The sequence below is a fragment of the Eublepharis macularius genome, chromosome 5 (assembly GCF_028583425.1).
Source record: "Eublepharis macularius isolate TG4126 chromosome 5, MPM_Emac_v1.0, whole genome shotgun sequence".
Classification (NCBI taxonomy): Eukaryota; Metazoa; Chordata; class Lepidosauria; order Squamata; family Eublepharidae; genus Eublepharis; species Eublepharis macularius.
The window spans coordinates 27,181,694-27,206,811 of NC_072794.1; the positions used below are offsets into that span (position 1 = coordinate 27,181,694).

At 40.1% G+C, this 25,118-nt stretch overlaps 1 protein-coding gene across 1 annotated transcript in view; it reads right to left on the reverse strand.

Moving 5' to 3' along the window:
* Positions 1 to 241: 241 nt before the first annotated feature.
* Positions 242 to 25,118, reverse strand: part of RALGPS2 (Ral GEF with PH domain and SH3 binding motif 2) — a 129,486-nt gene continuing 104,609 nt past the window's right edge. Inside the window, exons 14-19 of the mRNA XM_054979565.1 lie at positions 18,626 to 18,703; positions 17,242 to 17,347; positions 15,714 to 15,806; positions 13,251 to 13,356; positions 11,187 to 11,278; positions 242 to 6,691 (exon numbers count right to left, since the gene is read on the reverse strand). Of these exons, the coding sequence (XP_054835540.1) occupies positions 6,662 to 6,691; positions 11,187 to 11,278; positions 13,251 to 13,356; positions 15,714 to 15,806; positions 17,242 to 17,347; positions 18,626 to 18,703 (505 nt within the window). The 3' untranslated portion in view covers positions 242 to 6,661. The remainder of the gene's footprint in view (positions 6,692 to 11,186; positions 11,279 to 13,250; positions 13,357 to 15,713; positions 15,807 to 17,241; positions 17,348 to 18,625; positions 18,704 to 25,118) is intronic.

Here is a 25,118-nt window from a genome sequence, read left to right on the forward strand (position 1 = left end):
ATAATATATTCTATATGCTCAAGATGCAGCAGGTTCTAAGGTTAAAATAATGCATTTTATTTTTTTGTTCACAGGCAGGAGTATATTTTCATATTACCTTCCATTCAGCTAAAACACAGTTCATGACAGCAAAATTCCAGTTGATCTAAGATTCCATTCCATTCGAAACATGTTGGCTCCACCCTTGAAGAGTATTCTCGGAATGCAAATATGATTATGCAAAATGACAGAACACACAGTCCAAATTTTAAGTAATTTATTTCAGTAGGAAAATTTTATTCTTAAATCCATACTTTAAAGCCATCATGAAATAGCTTATGCAAACACACAGTTCAAATGCACACACATGGAAAAATATTAAAAATCAGAAGGCAGAAAAGGACAGGGAGCAGCCAAACTGCACATCGCTCATAGAGGTCATAATGCATTCACCCCCATCAAAATGGTGCTTCAAGTCACCAGGGAAGAAAACACATTAAAAATGGCTTGTGTTGGGAAACCACCAGAAGGCTGACTTTTCCATCTTGAACAGTTTGCACCTAGGAGAATATGACAGAAATGGCCACTGTGTTATATCCTACCACGTCTCTAAACTAGCATCAACTGTGCCTTCCTCTGGTGCAAATAGCCTTCTGCTGGTGGAAGGAGGCTTCTGCTGATGAAAGAGGTGCTTGCATTGGTAGAATGTGCCATTCTTAGCCGAGATGAGTGGTAGGACATAACCCATTATTTTTACTATTAAAGGATACAGAAAGACAAGAGAGCTAAACTTTTACGAGCAATTCTGAACTAAAAATAGGAAATTAATTTCTAATTTAAGACAAGTTTTCTTCCAAGAAGAAAAGGTACCAATTATTCAGACAAAATTAGGTATATCTTTTGCTCCTTGCTTGTTCAACAAAGGCTAGACAGCCAATCACAAGCACTACATGGTATGGATTGTAGCTAGCTCTATCTGTATGCTACCCTTCCCTGAGAAAAGATTCCTACATTGATAGTAGAATACACACATAGAAGTGAAATACACTTTCAGCAAGCCACAGCTAAATATACAATATTTGTGACTGACAATTAGGCATACTTTTAAAAATGTACTCTGATATATATCCCAGTTTAACCCTATAACTTTTGGGAAAATGTGAATAAGTGATCTAATAGATGTGGCCTTCAGATCTTCTAGTTCTCCATCTCTCTCAAAATCCAAATACTCCAACACTTGTAGGAGAGAAATGCATTTATACTCAACCACAATTTGTGAAAGACTTGTTTCCATTATGTATATACAATCTTAAGAGAAAATCCACCCTCCATGCCGCAATTTTCTCCTGAGTATTGTTTAGAAACTAAAAAAACCCAAACCATCAATCTAAACACTGTAACACTGAAGATATGCTCTGTATTTAGCTACTGAAATTCAGATACAACCTGGTCTATCTTAGCTTGCTAATTTAATGAAGGTATTCCAATTTCTAGTATGTTCATTAAAGTGTTGAACTTTTTTTTAAAGAGGAGCTTGGTGTTGGCCCATAAAAAAACCTGAGATAACAGAGTCCAAAAAAATAACCCAGCAATCATCTTTGTAGCTATATTTTACATGATCAAAGAACCCTTTCAGATATTTATTTTAATGGTAAACTCCTGTGTGCAAGACCAGGGCACAGATGCAGCCGGACGAGGGCACAGACACAGCTCCAGCTAAGGACAAGTGCCCACAATATAGAACTGCCAGAATGAGTGTCTGAAATGGACCCCAAATCAACTGTAAATCATAATTTTTAAGAGGTGATTAGTGGAATGGAATGAAACCTGCCCAAATTAAGGGAAAAGTTTATTGGGCCCAGTACTGGAATGGTATTAAATATTAAAACAAAACAGAAGCACAACTGTTGAGCAATTCTGCTGGCTACACAAGCTCCATTCATTTAATCAGGGCACGCACGGGGTTCCTGCAAAAACCCAACTGGCACGAGCTGGGAAATGCACAGCAATGGTCTTAGGTGGACTGCCCCCTTAGTCTTTAAACCGGTAGTTAAGGCACTGACAACAAAAATGCAGATATGAAGCACCCATCATCCTACGATGGGCAAGAAATGCTATTCCTCTTGAAGGAGCATCTCCTGTTCACTTCCCATTTTAATTGCAGTTTTTTAAGATTAGACACAAGCCATTTTTAATGGAGAAAGAGGAGCAACCTAGAAATTACAAAAATTTGAAAGATGGGCTTCGGGGGGACGACAACAATCATTTAGTACTCGTTTTAGTGACTTCAGACTTTCATAGCAGGCAGTATACCAAAATGGGGTAGGGGAGAGGAAAGGGGAAAAAAAAGATCAAGAACACTAAAGGCTAGGGAATGGAAAAAATACTTATGAAGGAGAAGAGAAGAAAGATGCAACTGGAAGAGCCAAAGAAAGATCACTTCATGATTGCGCTTAATTTGAAGCCAGCTGCTTACAGATGACCGAAACACTAAAGTGGCAGGAATGTACTTCAAAACTAGCATGCAGGCTGCAGTATTCTTTCATGTTGCTCTTTATGCCTGGAAGGGGTGTGCCTCTAGCAGCCACATTCACAAGCAATATTTATGATTCAAGAATAATTACATGGGCAGTTTAGACAAATGCTTTCAGGGCCATTTCCCCCATAGTCTCCGCACTGGGAGGTGGAGGGGGGCGGGAACAAAACAACGCAATACTTGCATCAATTTCACTGGTGATAAAAAAGTGCACAATTTTGCCTACATAGAGATTCTCTTATTGTTCATCTACGGTGTGGCCCATAGATCCAGTTTTATCACATGGATCTGTCACAGGGTGTTTGGCTGTGTTATGACCAGACTACTTTCTTTCTCAGCCTAAACTAGCAACGAAGGAGGAGTAGCTCAAATGTTAGCAAGGAAACTAAGAGATGACTGCAGTTTAGCATCTCTCTCACTAGAAAAACTGCGCACCGATTTCTTATGAAATCAGTCTAAAGCTGAGGATTGTGTCAGTAGCAACTCAATTCTCCAACCAAGGTATGTGTGATGAAAAAGCAGCATAGGTAGAAAAAACGGCACAACAGGAAGACATTCTATATCTAATACTTTTCACTTCTTATGCAAGGTTTTTGTTTTTAGTTTTTAACGAAATGGATGCTGCCCTTTAGAGTTAAACATTCCTCATGGGAAAAGTCAAAGGATATTCGAAGGATGACTTGTCTTATTTTCAAAATACATGCTGAGTCACTGTAGCTCAAGCATTGTTTATTTACATATATTTAAAGTGCTCACAGAAATCAGGCACATGGTTTATATGAACTCAAGTCGTGTGGATTTGTTTAATAAAAATATTAGATTTATTACAAAAGACACCAAGATCACTTGATTAGGGTTTTAAGTGAAATGACAAAACACACTCCTTTCATGGGGGAAATGCGTATGTCTATACACTGAGCAACAAGTGTGCAAGGATCTAGCAACAAGTGGAAGCTAGCTTATACTCAATTCATCATGGTCAAATAAGTTTAAAGTAGATAGAATCCCTGATGGTGTTAAAATCTGCATAGCTAGCTAAATTCTGAAAGGTACTTGCGGTGATTAATGTGTGGTGATTCAGACACAGACTGGTTTAAGACTTTTTGGATTGGAGGCTACCCCCACCCCTCAACCATTTCAAAATAAATATATAAATCTAAGGGAATTCAAAACTTTGAACTGTTAAAATTTCAAGTCACTTGAGATTTCAAACAATATATATTGAAGCACATGGTAAAGATTAAGTAGTGCTTTCTACCAGTATTGCATTTTTTAAAAAAACTTTACACAAATGTAAACTGAACCTTCATAGCTAAGCCTGTTTTTTCTTATCTTGGACTTCTGGGGTAAAGAAAATGAAAAGATATCTCTCCCGAAGTCAAAGATAAGAAAAATAGGCTTAGCTATGAAGCTTTTAAAAGTCAGTTCATAATATATCAACTACCACCACCACCAAAAAACCAAATCAAAACAAAAACCCACCCTGGAATGGTTCAGTATTGTGTGCACTATGTTTTAAGGTGACCTGAACAAATTCAAGGTAAAACAGATAAAAATGTATGGAATGCATGAAAATGAGCTGAACCCCCTGAAATTAATTTTAGTATTCTTACAAGCCAGCTTAAACCATTTCATGTTTCTAAAAGCTCTCCTGTGAAAAAATGAAGCTTGAAAAAAGCAGTTAAAAGAGCTGAAAGTAGCCAAACATGTAATCTGACTGCTTCTTAAATATTTATAGTGTTTCCCCCATCTTTTGTAAGCTTACTCTAAAGACCAAAAGAGAAGGCTGATAGAAAAAAGTAGTGAACTTGGCTGTCTTCAGTGTGCTACCTTCACAAACATGCCATTTCTCCCATTGTTAAAAGTAGATTTCAGTAAACACCGAACTGATCTTGTGAATATTGCAATTGCTTGAAGGACCATCAGAAATGGACAGAGAGATCTGGAAAATTTGGAAAGGCCTATGAAGTCCCCATGTGAAAGCCTACAGTATGAAATGGCCCCTGTGCCTTTAGCAAACCTGAATCATGTGAAGTTGTGGGTCCCAGTTGCATGTTTCCACTGTCAAAAACGTTAAGGTGAGATTTGGTAAGCCTGCAATACAACTACAGTAGCATTTTCACTCTTAAAACACGCACACACACAAAACTTCCACAGGGCAATCGTTCCACAATACTAAAAAAAGTACATACATTTATACAGTGTATTAAAAAAACTTTCTGAAAAGAAACACACAGTAACTTTAAAAATGGAAAACAAGTTGTGCAAATTCTATACAGTAATACTGCTGGCTATGAAGTTGCGTCTACAAAACACCCAACATGGGTTATTGTGAGAAATGTGTAAACTAAAAGTGACACAAAACAAGCAAATCTCTCGAAAAATGCACCACTACAAGGTCAGAACTGAGTGTTCACTTCCCAAAAATACAGAACAGGACATAAACTGAATGAGTTTAAAAACTGGGACTATTTGATAGGAGCATAAAGGAATTGATTTCAAACAGTTAATCACTAAGAAATATGCTTCCAGTCCCCCACCCCCACTAAACAGCCTGACGGCAGTTTTTATACCAGCTACTCATCGCTATTGTATTCTATAGCAGTGGTGAAAAGTTTGTATAGAAGATGTGAACTCTGGGAACATAACTTATTAAGAAGCATTTTTAATTGAAAAAATGACTACTAAACTGTGAATAACCTTAGAGCCTACTGAACAAACCTTTTACCATCTGTAGACGACAATATTTTTTCCTTATCAATTAGACTGGAATCTTTTTTTATATTTAACTTGGATTACATTTGATAATCATAAAAAAAAATATTGCCACCTCTACCCTAACATTGTAAGTGATCTTAAAATATCTCAAAGTAAGTACCACATGCAAACAATCTTTAGAATTCAAGACATTCTTCACAAATGTGTCTAAGAACTTTTTAAAGCAGACGTAGTGACCAAATTTACAAGAAAGTGGATTTAATTCGCTTAATTCATCCTAATTTCATTCCCACTCTTCCATGCCCTTTTTTCCTGTCAAGTTACTTACTTATCTTGAAGTTACCTTCAAGAGCTTTGAACCAACAGCTGATGCTTTTGCAACTCAGAGTTGGCTTCTCTGTATGATGCAAAAGAAGTCGGTAAAACTCATAATTCCAAAATACATACACAGGGATTGCAGCATTGTGCAGAAGAGAGATGAAGATTGGCTGTCACCTGCACTGTGGAGAGTGAGCTTACAATTAGTAACTAGGCCTGTAGAAGAGTTTTACAAGACAAAACTTTTTGGGGAAAATTCTTGTAAGTAGCAGTGCGGAGTGTTTGAAAATCTATTGAGGGGGAAGACTCAGTTCTGACCCAGTGACATTTCCCCAAGCTTGAATTCCAGAATCCTGCATAGTATTTCTATTAGGAGATTTACAACCAAGAACTCGAACAAAGAAAGTTACAGAGTTTAAAAGTTCAGCTGTTGTGCCACTTTCAGGAAAGAAAATCCCCACACAGTACCAATTTCTGTACCATCAGTGCTTTGTGAAAGGAGAAGAAACTTGCATATATTACAGTTTTCAAATACTAACCTTAAACAAGTTCAACTGTGTTTCCAATGAATTGAGCCCAGTTAAAGCTCTTTTAGAAGGATGCTGGTATAGTCTATACACCGGTTCAGCTACATCCTTGCACACCCCACCCTAACACAACCCTTATACAGTAAAGTGTTCACTCCTCTAGATCACAAAAAAAAACTGCAAAAAATGAAAAACTGGACTAATTCAAAACTAACAGAAAGCTAACACAAATGGAAACTAGCTACAACCTATTAACCTAAGCACAGCACCGCCAGACGTTTCACACACACTATTTGGTGTTTCGTGTTGATTTTCCTTTCATTCTTTAAGGCAGTGGTATCCACAGGTCAGTTCAGAGAATATACAGCAGCAGCATGGTCTGTGGCAGTTCATGTTGCAACTCCATCCCCTGAACACTTAGTGCTTTTTTTGTTTTTTTGTTCAGTACTTCAAAGCTCTGAAACTCCATTTACCGGCTTTGTTCTGGCACAAAAGTTTAGCTGGCATGCCCTCTCCAGGATTTCCCTCCCCGAACTACGACAGCATTCGAAAAATGTCATCTTGTTCCCATTTCAAAGTAGCTTCATTCAAACGTCATTAAGTTGGCAGGAACCTGAAAAATACAAGATACACTCAATCATTAAGTGGCAACTTAGATGTCTATATCGTCACTTACAGAATACTAGATTTTTAGATCAGTTTGACTATTGAAAAATGCACACAAATACCTATTTTTCTTGTCTTGTCTGCTAGTGGGCTTTGTCTTAAGTGTGTCAGTTAAGAGAAAGTGAAAGGACAAAGCGTGTGCGCGCATGTTTACAGATCACATGTGCTTATTTTCTCTGAAGCTCCTGGCTTCAATCACAACAGACAGACTTTAAACTGACTTCTTGTTTTGCAAATACAGCACCCTGCTGCGAAGACTAACTGCTATTAAAATATCTTTGCACTCTTCTCAATGGCGCCTCAGTTTTCTACTGAGATATGGTGCACTGCCTCAGGAGCTTCATATATCCAGCACTGCTGCATGTTTGACATGCTTCCACGTAAAAGTCTAGCACGTGTCCAGTAAGATCTGTAACTATCTAAACAGTGAAGAGCGTAGTATTCTATTAGATGGCATTTCCCACCATTTCCTCTAATCGTGAAATTGGTGCCATGGGACAACCTATAAGGCATTGACAGCGCCCAAACTCCAAAATATGATGAGGTTTCAGCAAAACCGAGAGCTTATCACAGAATGCAGAACACTGCTCCCTCCTTACACCCACAAAACCCTCCTGTTAACAAAACCGGGGTGCAGGAACTGCTCTCTACAGAGGCTGGTTTCTCTCTCCGCCCTATTCAATTAAGACAACAAAGGAAAAAAAGGAACTCTCACAGGCAGTCATACCCGTTCTCCTTATTGAAATGGCAGCTGATGAACATGAAATATTGTAAGCCCCTTCCTCATGTACAATAAGCTCAAAGTACTACCCCCTGCCAGGCAGAAGAGATGCCAACCCCAGATGGAATTGGAAAAGTACCAGAAGATGTGCCTCCATGCCCCGAAGAAGCACTTAAGTAAAACAAAGAGGTCTTCCAGGAGTTGCTGCTTGATCTCATCAACACCCTTCCGAAACTTCCTCGCCCACCTTTCCTAATCTGGGCTATTCAGGGACCTGATAAGTCCTTCCCATCCAGCAATCATGGAATATCAAGCACGCTTCTCACCTATAGTTCCTCCCAGATATGCACAATCAAGCCTTTCCCAATTTATTGTTTCACCTCTGGATAAGCCATCAAGCTATTGTTTCAGGAGCAGAAGATATAGTTCTGCCCCAGAATTTGCTCTATAACTGGGCTGCCCCCAGCCATATGCTGTGTGTATATCATTGGATCCTATGCGCACCCTCATATGCGTGTCTGAGATGCCATTTTCCTGTTGCGAAGCGCTGGTTGCTCAAACTGCTATCTCTACGCTCTCTCTCCTAGATTGGAAATTAAATAGCACCCTACCCTGAATCTCTCTCTCTCTTCCTCACTTACTTCCTAGTTAGCCTTGTGTATATGCTGCGTGTGATTTTCTGTGCATTTGCTTTTGTTGCTCTTTTAATAAAAAACGTTCCTGTTGAGCACCCACCTGGTTCATTCAGAGAGTTCTCTAAGGGAACAATCCTGGTATACATTGGTAGAGATACCCCATTTACCCCCTCTTGCTGCATCTCCTTGAATGCTAATTCCCCTAACTCAAAAGGAGACCTCCCATTTAGAGTAATAACACAAACTGTCAAAAGCTACCTGTAATGATTTCAAGTAAATGTGTGCATATATCTTTAAATGCTTGATGAGATAGGTGAAGAGTGGGGGTGAAAGAGAGGGATGAGTGAGTGATACGACTGGTTGATGACTGAGAGTGTGGGCGGAGTGAATGCAGTTTGAGACTGACAGGGCAGAAAGAAAAGTTTGAGTCAGAAGAAAGCAGGCTAGCTGTGTGCTGCCTGAACATGTTGAAGTGTTTATGAGAGAAATATAACCTGTGTGGAACCTGAACTGAGCATGTTTGTGAAAGAACACTCAGTCAGGGAAAGAGAGGCCAGCTGTGTGCTGCCTGAGCAGGTTTAATATTTCTGTGAATGAGAATCAGAGAAAGAGAGGCTAGCTGCGTGCTGCCTGAGAAGTTTTAAGCATTTCTGTGAGAGAAATATTGAGTTCGAGAAAGAGGCTAACTGTGTGTGAAGCCTTAGAAGAGATCTGTGTGAATGAGTTTATAGGAGGTAACTTTAAGAACCGAGAACTACGTTTATGAAACCGATACGCTTCTTGACTAAATAAACGTTTATTTGTTTTGTTATATCCCCGAGTAGCTGTCATTGCTATATCCCATTCCTATCCTCAGGGCCACATAGAACCACGAAGGAGCTGGACGCTTAGGAACGTTACCAAAGGGAAAACTTAAATAAAATATATTGGAATATAATATTCCTGGTGGCAGCAAACTACCCAGAGGGTGTTAAGGGAAAGATTAAAAGAAAAATCTACTCAAAGAAAGTAAAGGTCATAACACTACCCCCTTCTTCCTCCATTATATCTTCAGCTTGGGAGATGGCTATTCAGGCCAACCTGCTTCTACTAATCCACTACACTATAGTGGTTGGGCACTATTTCCTCTGTGTTCAATTGAGGTATCAGAAAACCTGGAGGAATACTGCAAAAAGCCTCTTGCAAAATATTTTCCTTATGGGAATGAGTGAAATGCTTTTAAAGACAATGTTTTGCTCACTTAAAGTGTTAGACCTGTATAACTGCAAGATTTTTTATGGTCTCTTTTGCATGGGGCTTTTTCATCGATTTTGGCCCCATACTGCATCGATTTCTCTCCAGACTTCTGCATGCATAGTTAAATACCCCAATTCAGTCTCCAAACTGCTTCCAAGACTTTTTTTGCATTTCACATGGAGAAAGGCCGCATCTGCTGCAGAATCGATCTTTATCTAGCCTCTCTGCAGCTTTTCTCCCCGAGTACATACTCTGATATTTTTTTCTCCAGAAAAGACAAAACAGAGCTTTTTTGAAGTGCAGAATGCTTTCTTTGGTGTAAGGCCTGGCTGTGGCCCTGCCTTTTGCCCTCCCCTTTATTCCCCTGTATCCTGATAAGGCTGAACAGCAACTAATCAAGTTTTTTTTCCTGATTTTTTTTTAAAAAAATGAATAGCAACATTGCCTTAAAGAAAAAAACCTTGCAACTACAGGGGGGGGGGCGGGAATGCTGCAATACTGCTAACACAAAAACTCCGCATACAGCCATGAATCCACTTGATATTTTAAAGTTTTCACCTGTTTTTCCTGTACTATTTAGTCCATTCTTTTTTGGCGTTTTTAAAAAAATCCTAAATAGCAACATTGCAACACTGGAGTCATTGAAAAAGCCCCCCCCCCCGTATTTTTCCTCAGTGACGGACTAAGGAAACTGACTAATCCTCAAAACCTGCAGCAGAAATGGGGCATTTTTCTAGTGCAGAAATAAAAAACAGACGTCACTTCAGTTTGACTCCCTCCAGGTGTAAAATTAAAGAACTGAAGCAGTATGGGGCCAGAACCGAAAAATAAAGCAGATCCAATCCTCATGAGCGGAATACACAGGAAATCCAATGTAAAGTTCACCACAAACCATCCAGGGGAACCTGGTTTCTATTATGGCATGATCAGAGGGGTTTCCATAAGAGGCAACATGTTCAGCCATCTGTATTACACTTAAAAATTGGCATTCCTTAGTACTGCCCCTTGTGGAAAAAAGATTCAAATGTGGGAAGGTATGTGTTGGGGTCTAATGCATTTGTTTGAGAGGTATAATGTGGAGGTGTGGTCTGGGTTTTTATTTTGTTGGCTTAAAATGGTAATGTTTTTATTGTGAAGAAAGGTGGGATATAAAATAAATAAATAAATAAATAAATAAATAAATAAATAAATAAATAAATAAATAAATAAAGGCAAGGCTTTAAAATTAGGGAGGTGAAAGTCTCTATTCTCTACTGCCAGTTCGAAGTGATGGAAAGAAATTCTAAGTTTTCCACAGAGTCATCCATAGGAAATTCTTGAATAAATGATCAATTATTTTCACATAACAAGGATCATCACAGAACAAAAGACTCTGTATGTGCTGGCAACGTGCTCCTTACCATCCTAAGGTCTGCCTATAAATTTACCATGCTTAAACTGATAGACATCTTAATAATGAGACCCCCCCTCCCCCCATATTTATAGAGAGCTTCACACTAGAGAAGTTAATCTGTTCCATATGTTGTGGTCATTCCCCAAAATTACACTCTTTCCAGAGAAGGAGCAAACTAGATCTATTATGATGCTACACAGGGATTTATGACTGACCTGGGTTCTGGGTGATCTTTCAGTCCCTGGAGAGTTTACTATGTATGAGAACGGACAGGTGTGGATAGTGATTCTGACAGCAAAAATACTGTTTTGTTGTTCATGGAAAAGTACTACCATATCACATTTTGAAAAAGAGATGAGACATTATGCAAAGCCACTGTGATTTTTGTAAGAAATTGCTAAATACTCAACGTTCACTACAAGTTGCCAAAAATAGCTCAAAATTTGTGCTTTCTTACCTGTTGCCTGTTACTCTGACAGGCAGCACTCAGATGTTTGAACCACAGCATTGCGTTCATTCTGTTACCAGCTTGAAACTTATATGAGTTTCCTAAATGAAAAAAGGAATGAGAACTTCCTAAACTGAATAATCAACAAGCATGTAGCATTTCACAAGCTAATGTTCTGAACATCTGAACAGAGAAAAACAAACAAAACCAGCCATGCTTGCATAGTAATATATGATAAAACCAACATAGCCAATACAGGTATATTAGAAAAAAGACTCCAGGTACAGGGTGGAACACTGGAATGTATATCCTTGAAGACAGGATCAGCGGCTCCTGGGGTGGGCTGGGCAAGAGATTTCTATCTCTAAGGACTGGGCCACACGAATGGGCTGTTCACCATAAAGGTGAAAGTCCTCACTGGGGGGGATAAGTGGTAGACTCTGTCATGTGTGTCCTCTGGAAAACAGTTCCAAGGAGCAGCCAGGTCTGATTCATCATAATAAGGCTTCCCATTATCACGCTGAGTGTCATGACATTAGTGAGGCTCTGGCTCAGAATCAGAAGGCAGGTTGTGGTCTCACTCCAGAGAATCAGAAGGCTGGTGCTTGACAGGCAGACAACAGGCAGACTCTGCTGGATTCAAATGATGGTGAGCATAAGGATCCCAGTCTTGATAGCAGCCATAATAGACCTTCTGATGAGTATCATCAGGGGAGAGCCAGTCATAGCAATGATGGGGACCCTGCAGAAGACTCATGCTGAAAACCAGTTATATCTGGACGCTGTGCTGGGACTGTTGGACATGATAAGCAGGCAGCTTGAAGACAATCAGTGTTGTGGGCTTGGATTTGAGGAGCTTGCCTTCAGACAGGAAGCACAGAGAGACAGGAGATTGCCCCAAATGTGAGGGTGTTCTTGGGCTGGTGTGTCCCCCGTTATGGGATAAAGGGAGGTCTGTTCTGAAGCTGTGTCTCAGGGTCAAGAAGGCATTGGAGCTGACAACCACTTGGTTGGGTTTGATGCACCAACCTTCTCTTGAAGCTTGTTTTGGTGGCATTCTTTCTTTGCTTCCTCAAGATGGGAAGCTTAGTCATGTCTCGCCTTAGGAGTAAACAGTTTTCAAATGAAGCATCTGGATACATTGTGCACCTCACCAAGGCAAAACAGGCTTGGTCATCAGAGTGAGGGATGGTCATCAGAGGGAGGGATTTTTGCTCCACAAGACGTACATATTTGACCAGAGCTTTCTGAGCCATATTTTGGGGGCTGTTTGCTTTTTTTTAAAAAAAGAAATCTTTTTCTCTAGAAAATACTGAACTTGGATTCAAAACTGGACCTTTTCTTTTCAAAAGGAGAAAGAAAACAAAGTTCTTTAAAGTTTTTCTTAAAAAAGGAGCTTTTAGTAGAAACAACTTCTCTCAGCAGTGGCACAGAGAAAACTGAGGGAAGGGCACCCCCCCCCCCCGCTTTTCATGAAGAAAAAAAGAGGGAAAGCAGCATGAGGGAGGTTAAAAAACAACAACCCTGATTCCTTAGAACTTCTAAAACTTCTCTGTGGTTGACCTGTGCATGCGCAAACCCATGTGGAAAGGTGCCATAAGATGAACATACACAGTTTCAAAATATATTTTGAACAGCAAAGCCAATGGGCCCTGGAAGACAGACTGGAAACCTTACACAAATACTTGGGAGCAGATTTAATTTAATTTGTTCCATATGATGTTTTTTTGCAATATTTTATTGTATGCTTTAGCTATTCGTAAGACTCTACAAAAATCCTTTTTATGTTTTATGTAAGTTTTTAAATCCGTAAGCACCAAGAGTAACTCTTGCATTCAGAGGTTTTCATGGAATCCAAACAGGACAAGACACAAGAAAATCAACATAGCAGACAATTATAATGAAGGTGATTAGAGCATGTGCAACAGATAAACAATAGTACTCTCGTATTAAAGTCTTTCCAAATCAAATGGCAAAACCCAGCACCTCCCCGGCCTAAGTACTAACAACTGCCCCACCCTTTCTTAATTGACTGTGAAGTTAGCAAGTGAATTTGGTTTGAACATTACTAACCTCTCTCAGAATCTGTGAGCAGGAACAAATCTGGATGTTCTGGGTCATCAGCCATCATAACCATCCACCCCACTACAGATACATTCTTAGCTGGTGTAGATTTGAACTGGGGGAAGGAGGGGATCCAAACACAACCATAAAGTTACAGTTAGTTGCAAAAAAATATGCAACTAAAGTAGCACTGGATTTGTTTGCCCATATGCTATCATTTATTTATAAAATTATCATTTAGTTTTACTTACTTAAGTCAGAATGGATGCAAATGAGCATACACAAAATCAATCAATATTCATACACTTATGAACCTAGCTTAAGAGAATCTAGATGTAAATTCATGATCATATGACAGGATAAACATGACTTTCAATTTACTGTCCGAAGAGTCATTGTATTTCTTAGTTCCTACTTCAAATTCAATTCAGACCAATTCAAGCACTGAAGGGAGATGCACAGCTTGTAATGTGCTTGGTATGCATTGACAGAAATAATGCTGCCTCTTCTTCACACTAGACCTAAAGCACTGTAAATCTGCAATGCAATCTCTCCTAGATTTCGAAAAAGTACAGAGATAGCAGAACAGACCTGTTTGACTACCGTTGTACTTGATGATTGGAATCGGCTTCTCAATGTGTGATATAATTTCAAAAACTTCTTTCTTATAATCAAGATTCTGCTTCGAAGTAAATTAAGTCAGAAAGAACTCACACTTTAGAGAGGGTCGATTTTTGTACACATCTTGGAGCAGTGTGACTTTGTGTTCATGCTCGAGGGACTGGAGCAAATTCAGAAAATGTTCAGAATGACAGAATCACTGGGGCAGAGAGACCACCAGCCTGCTATTATCCAGTTTAATAGTTGCAATCTATATTATGCATGGAGTGCATTTTTTGTCTGCCAAGTCCGATCTAGCGGCACTCATGAGTCTTCTATAAAGCTCCTCCCGCTTTCCACAGCCTTTCAAATTTGAGACTTTGGAAGGGAAGATTTACAGATATTGGAACTGCTTTTCAAGACAAGCTGCTGAGATGTCTTGGTAGGAAAAAATCAAGATGGGGGAAATTAAAGGAGTGGAGAAAAGCGGACAAAGCTGCAAGTAGCCAGGCAGCTAGTAACAGAAGTTAGTGGACAAAAACTGCAGAAAGGATGATGGTTTGCTGAAGAAACAATTCTCTCAAAGAAAAGGGAGAAGGAAAAAGGGAATCCAAACCTTCCTTCCCTCCCCCGCAGTCCCCGTTGGAAACTGTAAACAAAACTAACTCCATAGATCCAATACATTTAGTGAATTAAAATGTTCATTAAATGTATTTGACTTTAACTGTCCTTCTTTCCTAAGATCAAGCATAACATCTACATGAAATTGCTGGGTGAGGTCATCTGAAGATTTCAGCTGGGTTGTCATCAATATGCAGATGACACTCAATTCTATCACATGCTTCCAGCTGATTACAGAGAAGCTATAGCAACCCTGAACCAGCGCCTGGAGGCAGTTCTGGAGAGGATGCAGGCTAATAAACTGAAGCTTAATCCTGACGAGATGGAAGTGCTCCTGGTGAGTGGAAGGTCTGACCCAGAATTTAAGGTGTCATTTGTTCTGGATGGGGTTGCGCTCTCCTTGAAGGAACGCTGCAGTCCAGGGATGCACTCAGACCCAGGACTACAGCTGGATAGGCAACTGTGGCCAGGGGTGCCCTTTACCAGCTCTGACTGGTTAGCCATTTGTGGCCTTTCCTGGACAGGAAAGATCTGGCCACTGTAATACATGCTCTGGTTACATCTAGATTAGATCATTGCAATGTGCCCTATGTGGGGCTCCCCTTGAAAAGTGCTTTGAAACTTCAATTGCTGCAGCCAGGATGTTGACTGGAATGGATCATAAGGACCATATAACTCTAGCCTTAGCTCATCTACACAGGCTCCCAGTATGTTTGGGGGCACTATTCAAGGTGCTGGAGTTGATTTTTAAATCTCTATACAGTTTTGGACCAACATACGTGAAGGACTATCTACTCCCTTGTGAACCTACCCAACTACCATGGTCATCTTCAAAGGCCGTGCTTCGTGTACCCCCAGCTTCCTAGATTTGGCAGGTGGCAACCCAGGAGAAGACTTCCTCAGTGGTGGCACCAAACCTCGAGAACTCTTTCCCCACGCAGAGTCACCTGTCCCCTGCTGTTGCCATTTTCCACCGGCAGGTGAAAACTTTGTTGTTTTGCTTGGCATTCCCTCAGTAATTCCTCCTCCCTCCCCTATGTTCTAATTGTTGTTTCTACCTTTCGTATATATTTTAAATGCTGTTTTTACATGTTGGTTTTAATGGCTTTTAAGATGATATTTTAATTTGTATGTATTAAATTTGTTAGTTGCCTTGGTGGCCTGGTGAGAGCAGAAAGACAGGGTAAAAATCCTGTAAATAAATAATAATAAATAATAGCAGTCAGTGATAGTCTACAGTACAATACATACATGTTTTCTCTCCGTTGCCTTCAAAGACTTTGCTGCATAGTAGAAAAGCTGGGTTCCACACAGCGCTGCCCAGTATTTTGTCCAAGATGCTACCTGCAGAAAAAGAGTCCACAGATCTATTAATCTCAGAGGCCTATGTGATGCCATTTTCACATGGTAGCTTATATTTTTATTACCCAACCCTAGCTCAAATTGAGCAGAATGATACTTTCAAAACCAATACAACCTAAGGTGTAAACTACAGTACTTCCTATAACAGCCCAGATAACTAGAGACTGGTCTAGTAATTGTTTCAATCATAGAAAAGAGTCCAGTAGCACCTTTAGGACTAACCAACTTTACTGTAGCATAAGCTATCGAGAATCACAGTTCTTGTCTTCAGATGCGTCTGAAGAACAGAACTGTGATTCTCGAAAGCTTATGCTACAGTAAAGTTGGTTAGTCTTAAAGGTGCTACTGGACTCTTCTGTTTTTGCTACTACAGACTAACATGGCTAACTCCTCTGAATCTATATGTTTCAATCATAAATGACTAATACAGAGCCAAGATTCACAAATTCTGCTGTATGAGTTGTTCTCCCCACAGCAGATCAGTGCTGCAAGACTGATACCCTGGATTGCAATGGTCATATTTGTTTCCAGTTTAAGGTCAGGCACACTAAAGAAAACATAGATGATAATATGTGTGCTACCAAGTCACAGGAGAGAGAAATGGCAGGAAAGGTGGCTTGCTTCTACACTGATTGCTGGCATTAACACTACGGTTAGTAGAGGGACACACTGCTGCCAGAAAGACATGCAACTCTTAACATACCCAATGGAAGATATGTGGCTGAACTTTGGAACAAAGCTAATCATACATGTTTTCGTTGCTGTTAGTCATTTCTCAATCACTACAATAGTCTGCATTTCCTGTGATGAACGCATTTTGTTGTTTGAAATGCTAAGAACAATGTCTTTGATCAATTATTAGAAGGGACTAAAATAGCTGCATCTGTTACCAGATTTGTTCTCTGTAGATCAGGGATAATTTCAGAGACTTCAGCCCTCAGATGGAAGCTGCCAAAAAAACTCTTTGCTAAGGTGGCAGCTTCTGCCATGGCCTGTAAAGTGCAATAATGGCCACTCATATGTAAGGTCTCTGTTGTGCCAATGTTTGCTGTTCCCCTGACTATGTAGCAGGGGCATGGAGATTCTCCATGTGAGGCGGCCAAACCATATGATGAGTAGCACCATCATGTTATGGCCCATGCACAGAACTACTGCCAGTTCCAGGAGTTCTGGGGCAGTGCCCATACGGAGGTCTGCATATAACATCTAAACTGACCATGAGACGAGCTACCATGGATTATATCCTGCCTTTCCACTAGAAGGCTTTCAAGGCAAGGGTTTTCCCTTTTTGGCTTGCTGAGTTCTGAGTCACTGGAATAGCCAATACTGACTCATTTAATAAGACAACTCAAATAGTTTCGTAAAACAAATTATGGGGCATGAGAAATATGTTTTAAGTGTTTATTTAGCGCCTTACTGTTGGCTTTTTGCCTTCTTTCAATAAAGTCTTCCTCCTGAGAACACCTTGAATAGTAACGGCTCCTGGATATAAATGAACAGCCAAGTCCTCAGACTCTGCAGAACTATAAACAGCACAAGAAAGGAAACGTGAAGAACAAAAATGCCCCAACAATAGTTCCCCCACTTGCAATTAACATTGGCCTCAAAAGATAAAATACTGCCATTTTGTTTATTGGATTTCACTGTAGAAAATGACCTTAGCTGTTAGCAGGGCAGCTTTTTGCAGAATTTAATCCCAGAAGTAACATGCCAAGAAAGCCCTTCAGTTCAGCAAGCAACACATTAAAAAAAAATAAACCTCCAAACTCCGAACAGCCATAATGCGAGTTTAATTAATTGTAGGTAGCAAAGAGTTTAAGACAATCTTCTTCTGGCACATGCACTATTTTAATTTGTTCACTTTTTACGAGAAAGAATGGATTTGTTAGATACATCTGAGCTCCTGGAACTGGGAAAAAGAAGAAGCAAGAACACAACACATGCACAAAAATTCTGTTTGAAAGCAGTAACAAAAACAGCAGGAAAGCAGAAAGCTTGACCCAGAGCAATTCTCTGAAGCTGTATTACCCCAGCTTGTGTTCTAACAAGTGAACAGCTGACCAGTTTTTAAAAGGAAATATTTGATTGACGCAACAGCATGTGTGTGTGTGTGTGTCTGTGCATGCCAGGAAGTTTATATAATCATGTAGGCACAGCCATCAGCTCCCGAGAGACAGTGTAAGAAAATAAGAATTTCTGAAATATCTTGGAAAAAAACCTCTTCATTCACCCTTCCTCTGTTGGCAAGTATAAATTGAGAAACAGGACACACAGAGCCTCAGCAAAATCCATAGCTCAATTCCTATAACTGTTAAGAGCTGGGTTCTGGCCCTTTCTTGAACAACTGACATAATTCTATGGAGGTTGATTTTTAATTAGGAATGTAAAGGGTTTGCATAAAATGCTGTTTATAATGGATTTAAGCTAGTCATGGGCAAGTTCGTGCAGTTTGGATGTAATGAGCTCTAATTTTCATATCACTGTTGCTGCCCCAAGTACTTCCAATGTTGCATAGTGCTATGGCACTTAAACAAACAGTGAAACATTTTTAATGTTCTTTGTTTAATGATACAATACTTTCAGAAACTAGATTTGCAGATTAGAAGAAACCAGCCACAACCTATAAAGAAATGATTAAGTCACAAGAAAGGGAAGGCCCATTGTAAGGGAAAGCTCACCAACAGGAATTGGCCAAGGAAGTTTGAAAGATCAGACGTGTCAGATGACACCCACTTCAATATCAAGCCAGTCACCAACACCAGAAGGAAAAGTCTGACCCCTGAACACAAAGGGGTTTGTACCTGTTGCCCTTCATGTGGCCTCGATAGCCATTTCGTGCCATTCTTGTCACCGGACCAAGAGAATGGTATAATCTGTTCCTGTTGGGTTCCATTACAAATTGTAGGCATTATACATATTTTTTTCACACAGTCATCATCATAATCAATTGTTAGAACACTGCAATAAGTTTCCTTTTGCCTCAATGCTACTACCACTTTCTGCAAGCCATACCAAACTTTTTGATTAAGAAGAAATACTTTTCTTATTTAGATGCATGTTCTTCATATCAGCGTGCACACACATGCGCACAGGTGCACACATAACACACACAGCACTGGGTTATTTCTACTGGTATCCCTATGAACGGTTGGAGAATAAGGAAAAGCTGTTTTAAACTGAACCTAAAGCTGAGCAGAGAACAACATTGCTAAACAATCTCAGTATCAACTAAGGGAAATGATTCTTTCAAAATTCTGAAGATAATAGACCTCTAAGATTTGACAGCTTACAAGCAAAGAATGCAAGATGTGCTAACATGACAAATTTTAAAAAAATAACATGAATGTGATAACTGTCAGTATGATTATCTAAATGCATAAAATGGTTTTTGTATTTTGTTTTTCTTATCAAAGGATATTTTTAAACAGCTGCAGACCCGTGTTCATAGCCATTGTTGAAAAATTGCACTTTTTTACTATCAAATCAACACTTTAACTGGCAAAGAAAAGCAGTTTTGCATGAGGCAATGTGACAGCTTAAAATAGTGAGCACACAACCAAGTACATATATTTCACTTGCAAATGAACTGAATGATTCGTACCTTAATGTTTGTCCTAAACATTACAGCGCTTCAAACTCAGTCTTTGGACGCAGGGAAAATACACACAATTGACATTTTTCATGATCAACCATTCAACAAGGGGCACGGGTTTCGATTGCTTTCCTCCCTAAAACCTGGACTTACGTGTCGTCTTAGCACAATCAGGAAAGTTTAGCCCCTGGTGCTTAACAAGTACCTTATATTTTTATCTCATTATAGGTGCTAACATCTTGCATATACCTTACGGATGCTAATTTGTTCCACTATCTCATTTCATTCTGTGTATCCTGTTTGATGTGTATTCTACTTTGCTGCTGTCAGTTGGGAATGTCTCACAGTCACAGCCTCTCTATATGAATGGATTATTCCTTTGATTGGATCAATTGACTGGCTTCTCTTTGTAACATTATCAGGAGAGGTGGTATAATTTTTTTCTAAATACCTATAAAAATAATATCCCTACTTTACTGTATATAAGATTGGGCCCAATGGCTGCATACTTGATGCAGCTGAAGTGAACTTTGACTGATGAAAGCTTATGCCAAAATAAAATTCTGCTAGTCTTTAAGATGCTACCTGACTCCTGTGTAATTTTGAAAGGGTCTTGATTTTAGATAAAAGGGAATAAAAGGAACAACATCGTAATTCTTTCATTATCAACTAAAAAATTTATACAGTGCTCATACTTTCTCAATGTTATTCAAACATGAAACAACAGAAGCAACTGCGACGTTCTGCTTATTAGCAAAGTTGGTTAATCACAACTAGTTCATTTGAAATAGGGTTGCCAACTCAAGTTTGAGAAACTGCTGTAGGGAGGACAGGGACCTCAGCAGGGCATAATGCCATGAAGTCAACACTCCAAAGAAGCCGTTTTCTCCAAGGGAACTGACAACTGTAGTCTGGAGATGAGTTGTAATTCCGGGAGATCTCCAGGCTCCACCTGAAGGCTGGAAACCCTAACTGGAAATGCAATCTCTTCATTCTACTTAACCCCATCTGAAAAAAGAATTATTCTGGTATAAAGAGCCACGTTGTGCGGGAACGTAGCATTGTACAGCCTGATCTTGTAAGCTACGCAAGGTTGGTACTTGGATGGGAGACCACCAAGGAAGACTCTGCAGAGGAAGGAACTGGCAAACCACCTCTGCTTCTCACTTGCCTTGAAAGTTGGACCCAGACAAAGATAAATAAAGGCAGTAGAGAATGCAAGCACAACAATAAAAGGAATGCCTATGTGTTTGTTTTAAAAAGCCACTGCTTAACATCACATGATCCTTTCACAGTGGGACGTTCCAGTTCAAGGAATTGTACTGGCTCTGGCGATGAGAATCCAATGCAACAGAGATCACAGTTTTAACAGCTTCATAGAATTTATTCATGAGAAAATGGAAGAGGAAATAAACATCCAGCAGAGTCTGTTTGTGAACACAGTGTTATTTATGAACCCCCGTGGATCTTTATTCATATGAATGATCCAACAGGAAGTTTTAAATACTAGTCCTATTCCTACCTCCAAGAGACCCACTCACCCTCCACTTCGATTTCCCCCCCAAATCCCCTCTCCTATCTGCCTCTTAATATTTTATCTTGCAGGCAATTGCCCCCCTCCTTCCAATTATACCTTGCAGCACAATTCATCACACTACTATCATCTCCTTTTAGAGGGAATCAGGAAGATGTCGCAACAGCCATTTCTTAACTGAAGTGATGCAGCTGAATTAATCGTTTGAAATATTCTGGAAGCTAAAATGCATGGGACTCATTACGATAAAAAAGCTTTTCACTTTCACATGTTTTTGCATCTACTTGCAGCCATTTGCTAAAATGTCATTGAGGAAAACAAAGTCTCTTTTAGCCTTGAATAGGTCAAAGCAAATGGTAACAAACAAAACACCCCTGTAAATGAGTAAATATTTATTTTATTTAACAAAAAATTATATTCCTCTTTTCTGCTCTCACAAGGGCCACCAAGGAAGCTAGCATATTAAAACATCATACTAAAATCACATTATAAAACCATTAAAATCAAGCAAAATGCATCATGAAAACAGTTAAAACCAGAGCTTAAAACATATAAGGACATAAAAACAATTAAAACATGAGCATGAAGAAGGGATCACTGAGTGTATGCCGAACGAAACCAAAGTCTTCACCAACTGGCAGAAGCTAGCAACAGAAGGGGACAGATGAATCTCCCTGGGGAGAGAGTTCCAGAGTTTTGGTACCATGACCAAGAAAGCCCCCCTCCTGGGTTCCTTACCATCTAATCTCAAAAAACAGGGACACCCAAATCAGAGCCTCCAAAGATGACCCATAGCAGTCGGGCAAGTTCATAAATAAACTGAACAAAAAGCTTAATGCAAACTTAACACTTTTTCCTCAGAGTTTTTATGGGGAAAGAGGTGGGGGAACTGTCACCCGGGGCAACTCCCGGCAGGAGGTGGCATCCCAGTCACTATATGAGTGCACACAAAGTGTATGCACACTCCCGGGACCATGTGATGATGTCACTTCCGGGAAGTGACATCATTGCACACAGTGCAGCCACCCCCTGGGAGAAAGAAAGAGAAAGGAAAGGAAAGAAAGACATGCGAAGAAGGAAAGAGAAAGGAAGGGAGGGAGGGAGGAAGGCTTCGGCTGGGAAGGTCCCCTTCCTCTCAGCTGAAGTTTAAAGCCGGTTTGGGGCTTCCCCAGCTTCAGCTGGCTGGCAGGGAAGTCTTGGGCTACAGGGAGAGGTGCCAGAATGCTGTTCCACCACGTTCTGGCTGGAAAAAAAAGCCCTGGGAAACAGCATACAGCTATTTATTAAATCAGAAGCAAATCTTAGCGCTAATTGTAGCACTGGACTTGTACTTGATTTATCAATGTCTTAAAGATCAGTATGTTTAGATAAAGGATGGGGGGGAACTATGCTTTTAAGTTAAATAAATGTCCTATACAACATGAAACAACACTAGTGCCAACTATATGGAAGAACACAGACGTGATTTCCCATAGATACTATGCTTTGAGAGAGGTCAGTTCAGAGGAATAGTCAGTCAAGCTGGCAACCCGTTGGGAAGCCTTAAAAGTAGTATCACCAAAATAGAGAGAGAGATGTGAAACAGAAAGATATACAGTCTGCTTTTGAGGGCAGACAATAGTGGCAAAGTTGGCTTAAGGAAAAGAAAACGCTGAACCTTCAGGGGATTAACATCTCACCACAATGATAGCTGTCTCAGATATCAAAGCGCTCCCAGGAAGACAAGACTACACGTAAATTAATTCATTTATTTTAAACACATTGCTCTCTGTAATAAGTGGGTTACAGGGCTTCCTCCTGTCAACAGAAAATTGATCTAGAAATTGTTGTTTGAGTAGTTAACCACTGTTACTAGCAAAGCAGAAAAACTGGCTGCCCTGCTGAGTTGCCTCTGTAGAAGTGGTGTTAACTATTCACTTATATTAAGACTGACACAGCATGCACTAATAGCTATGTTTAAAGTCAGACCATACAGAGACCAAAGCCAACCCAGACAAGGCCAGTTTAACCCATTAAAAGAAACATGAGATGCTCCAAAGTCAGACACACACAACATTCTTTCCAAAAAACGTTCTGGAGAATCGGGAAAGGCTCAGAGAGGAATAGTGTTCAGGGCAGACATGTAATCTTGGAGGCCTGGGGGGAGAACAGGCAGCAGCTAAGCATACGTCTATCATGCTTGGAACAAGAGGCTTCTTCCTTAGCAACGCTTATGACATGGTAGTTGATATCTGTAGTGGTTTTTAATAGCAGCACTTTGGGAGGCAATTTTTGATATGGCATAAAAATACAGCAAAAAACAAACCCCAGAAAACACATGCCTTCTCTTATGTTGATTCAGCAACAGACCCTGCTTCATCTGAAGCTGAAGAATGGTGGGAGAATTGCTGGGGGAGGGGAGTAGAATTATGCTTGTGTTCTTTGATGGGTGGGGTCCAGTCGATCCTGGCTGACTCAGTGAAAAGCCTAGGGGTTATTATTGGATCCAGCAAAGATGCTAAAGAAGCAAGTAAATGCAGTGACAATTTGGAGGAACCTGGAAGATGGCCTCCTATCTTAACACCGCTAATCTGGCCAGCTGGATTCATGCCATGGTAACGATGAGGCTAGACTATACTTTACATAGGTCTCCCTTCAAAATCAACTCAGAGACTCCAGCTGGGGTAAAATGTTGCAGCTCCTTTACTTTTAGGAGCTAGATGGAGCGTGCATATCACTCCCATTCTGCAGTCACTCCATTGGCTACCCTTCACTTACAGGGCTCAATTCAAGGTCATGACTGCTATATTCAAAGCCCTTCATGTGGCCTAGGCCCCTCATATCTGCAAAGCAACCTCTCTCCCTGTGTTCCTCCATGACAGCTTCACTCGTCTGAACAGGGCCATTCAGCAGATACCACACTGCAGTTGGGCTAAATCAACAACTGCTCATACACATGCTTTCTCTGCGGTAGCCCTCACCTTATGGAGAGGTCAGGAAAGCTCCCACTCTCCTAGCTTTCCACAAACTATGCAAGACTGATTTATTCTGGAGGGCTTTCTATCCAGATTACAGGGCTGTGTCATAAGAAGTAATGTGAAGAGATAAATCGGTAAGGGCCAGAGACTGTATACTAGGGCTATTGGGTACTATCTGCTGATGTAGATACGCTCCTATGGGTTAGTTCAATGTTGCTAAAGATGTCATGTTAATAACTTATGCTTTAATTCAGAAAGGTTTCATCCACGCATTTCAGCTTTATGTTACTTTCCAAATTTGTGGCTACCATAGCCTATTCTATTCTGTTTTTCATTTAACGTCCCAAGTGCTAATCATATTATATTTTTGCTGAGAGTATCCTAGTTATTGAATGCCCTAGTTGTTAATTATACTGTATTCACTTCCAGTATGAAAGCCACCTTGGATCTCAATGAGAAAGGTGGACTATAAACAAAGAAAAGCAACAACAAAATCTCCAAATGATAACTTTTGTGCAAGGCACCACAGAAACCTATAGTAACTACCTACAAAGAAATGTTTCCAATAAACAGTTGATTCAGGATTCAAGTATGAGCAATGAGGAGGGAAGAGGCAGGTAACCTTGAAAAGGCAAGGCTAAATACCTTAGGAAACACCTCAGGGCAGCTACTATTCTTGGAGATGGCTCTAGAGCTCTAATTAGGAAGGAGTGTGAGGAGGCTCTTTCAACAATTTCGCACCTGGCAGTGGCTAGCCTAACCAGACCTCCTCTGTGGTGGCCCCTACCCTGTGGAATGGCTTGCCTGAGGAGGTCAGGGGAGCCCCCACTCTCCTAGCTTTCCGCAAATGATGCAAAACCAAATTATTCAAAAAGTTTTTTTACTCAGACAGGAGGGCTGTATTGTAGGGAGGGGATCTCAGATGATCCGCTAATGAGTTAGGAACCATAGACCTCACCACTATGTTGTATTGGATTCCTGCTAATGTCTTAGTGAACTTGTATCTATTTACCCTATAGCATTGTTCATGGAAATGTTCCTGATATTGACTATACTAATCTCACACTGTGTAATCCACCTTGAGTCTTAGTGAGAAAGGCGGACTATAAATGACACAAATAAATAAATGAATGAATGAATGAATGAATGAATGAATGAATGAATAAATAAAACGTGTCACTTCTCAAAACAGTACTGATATCCAGATAGCA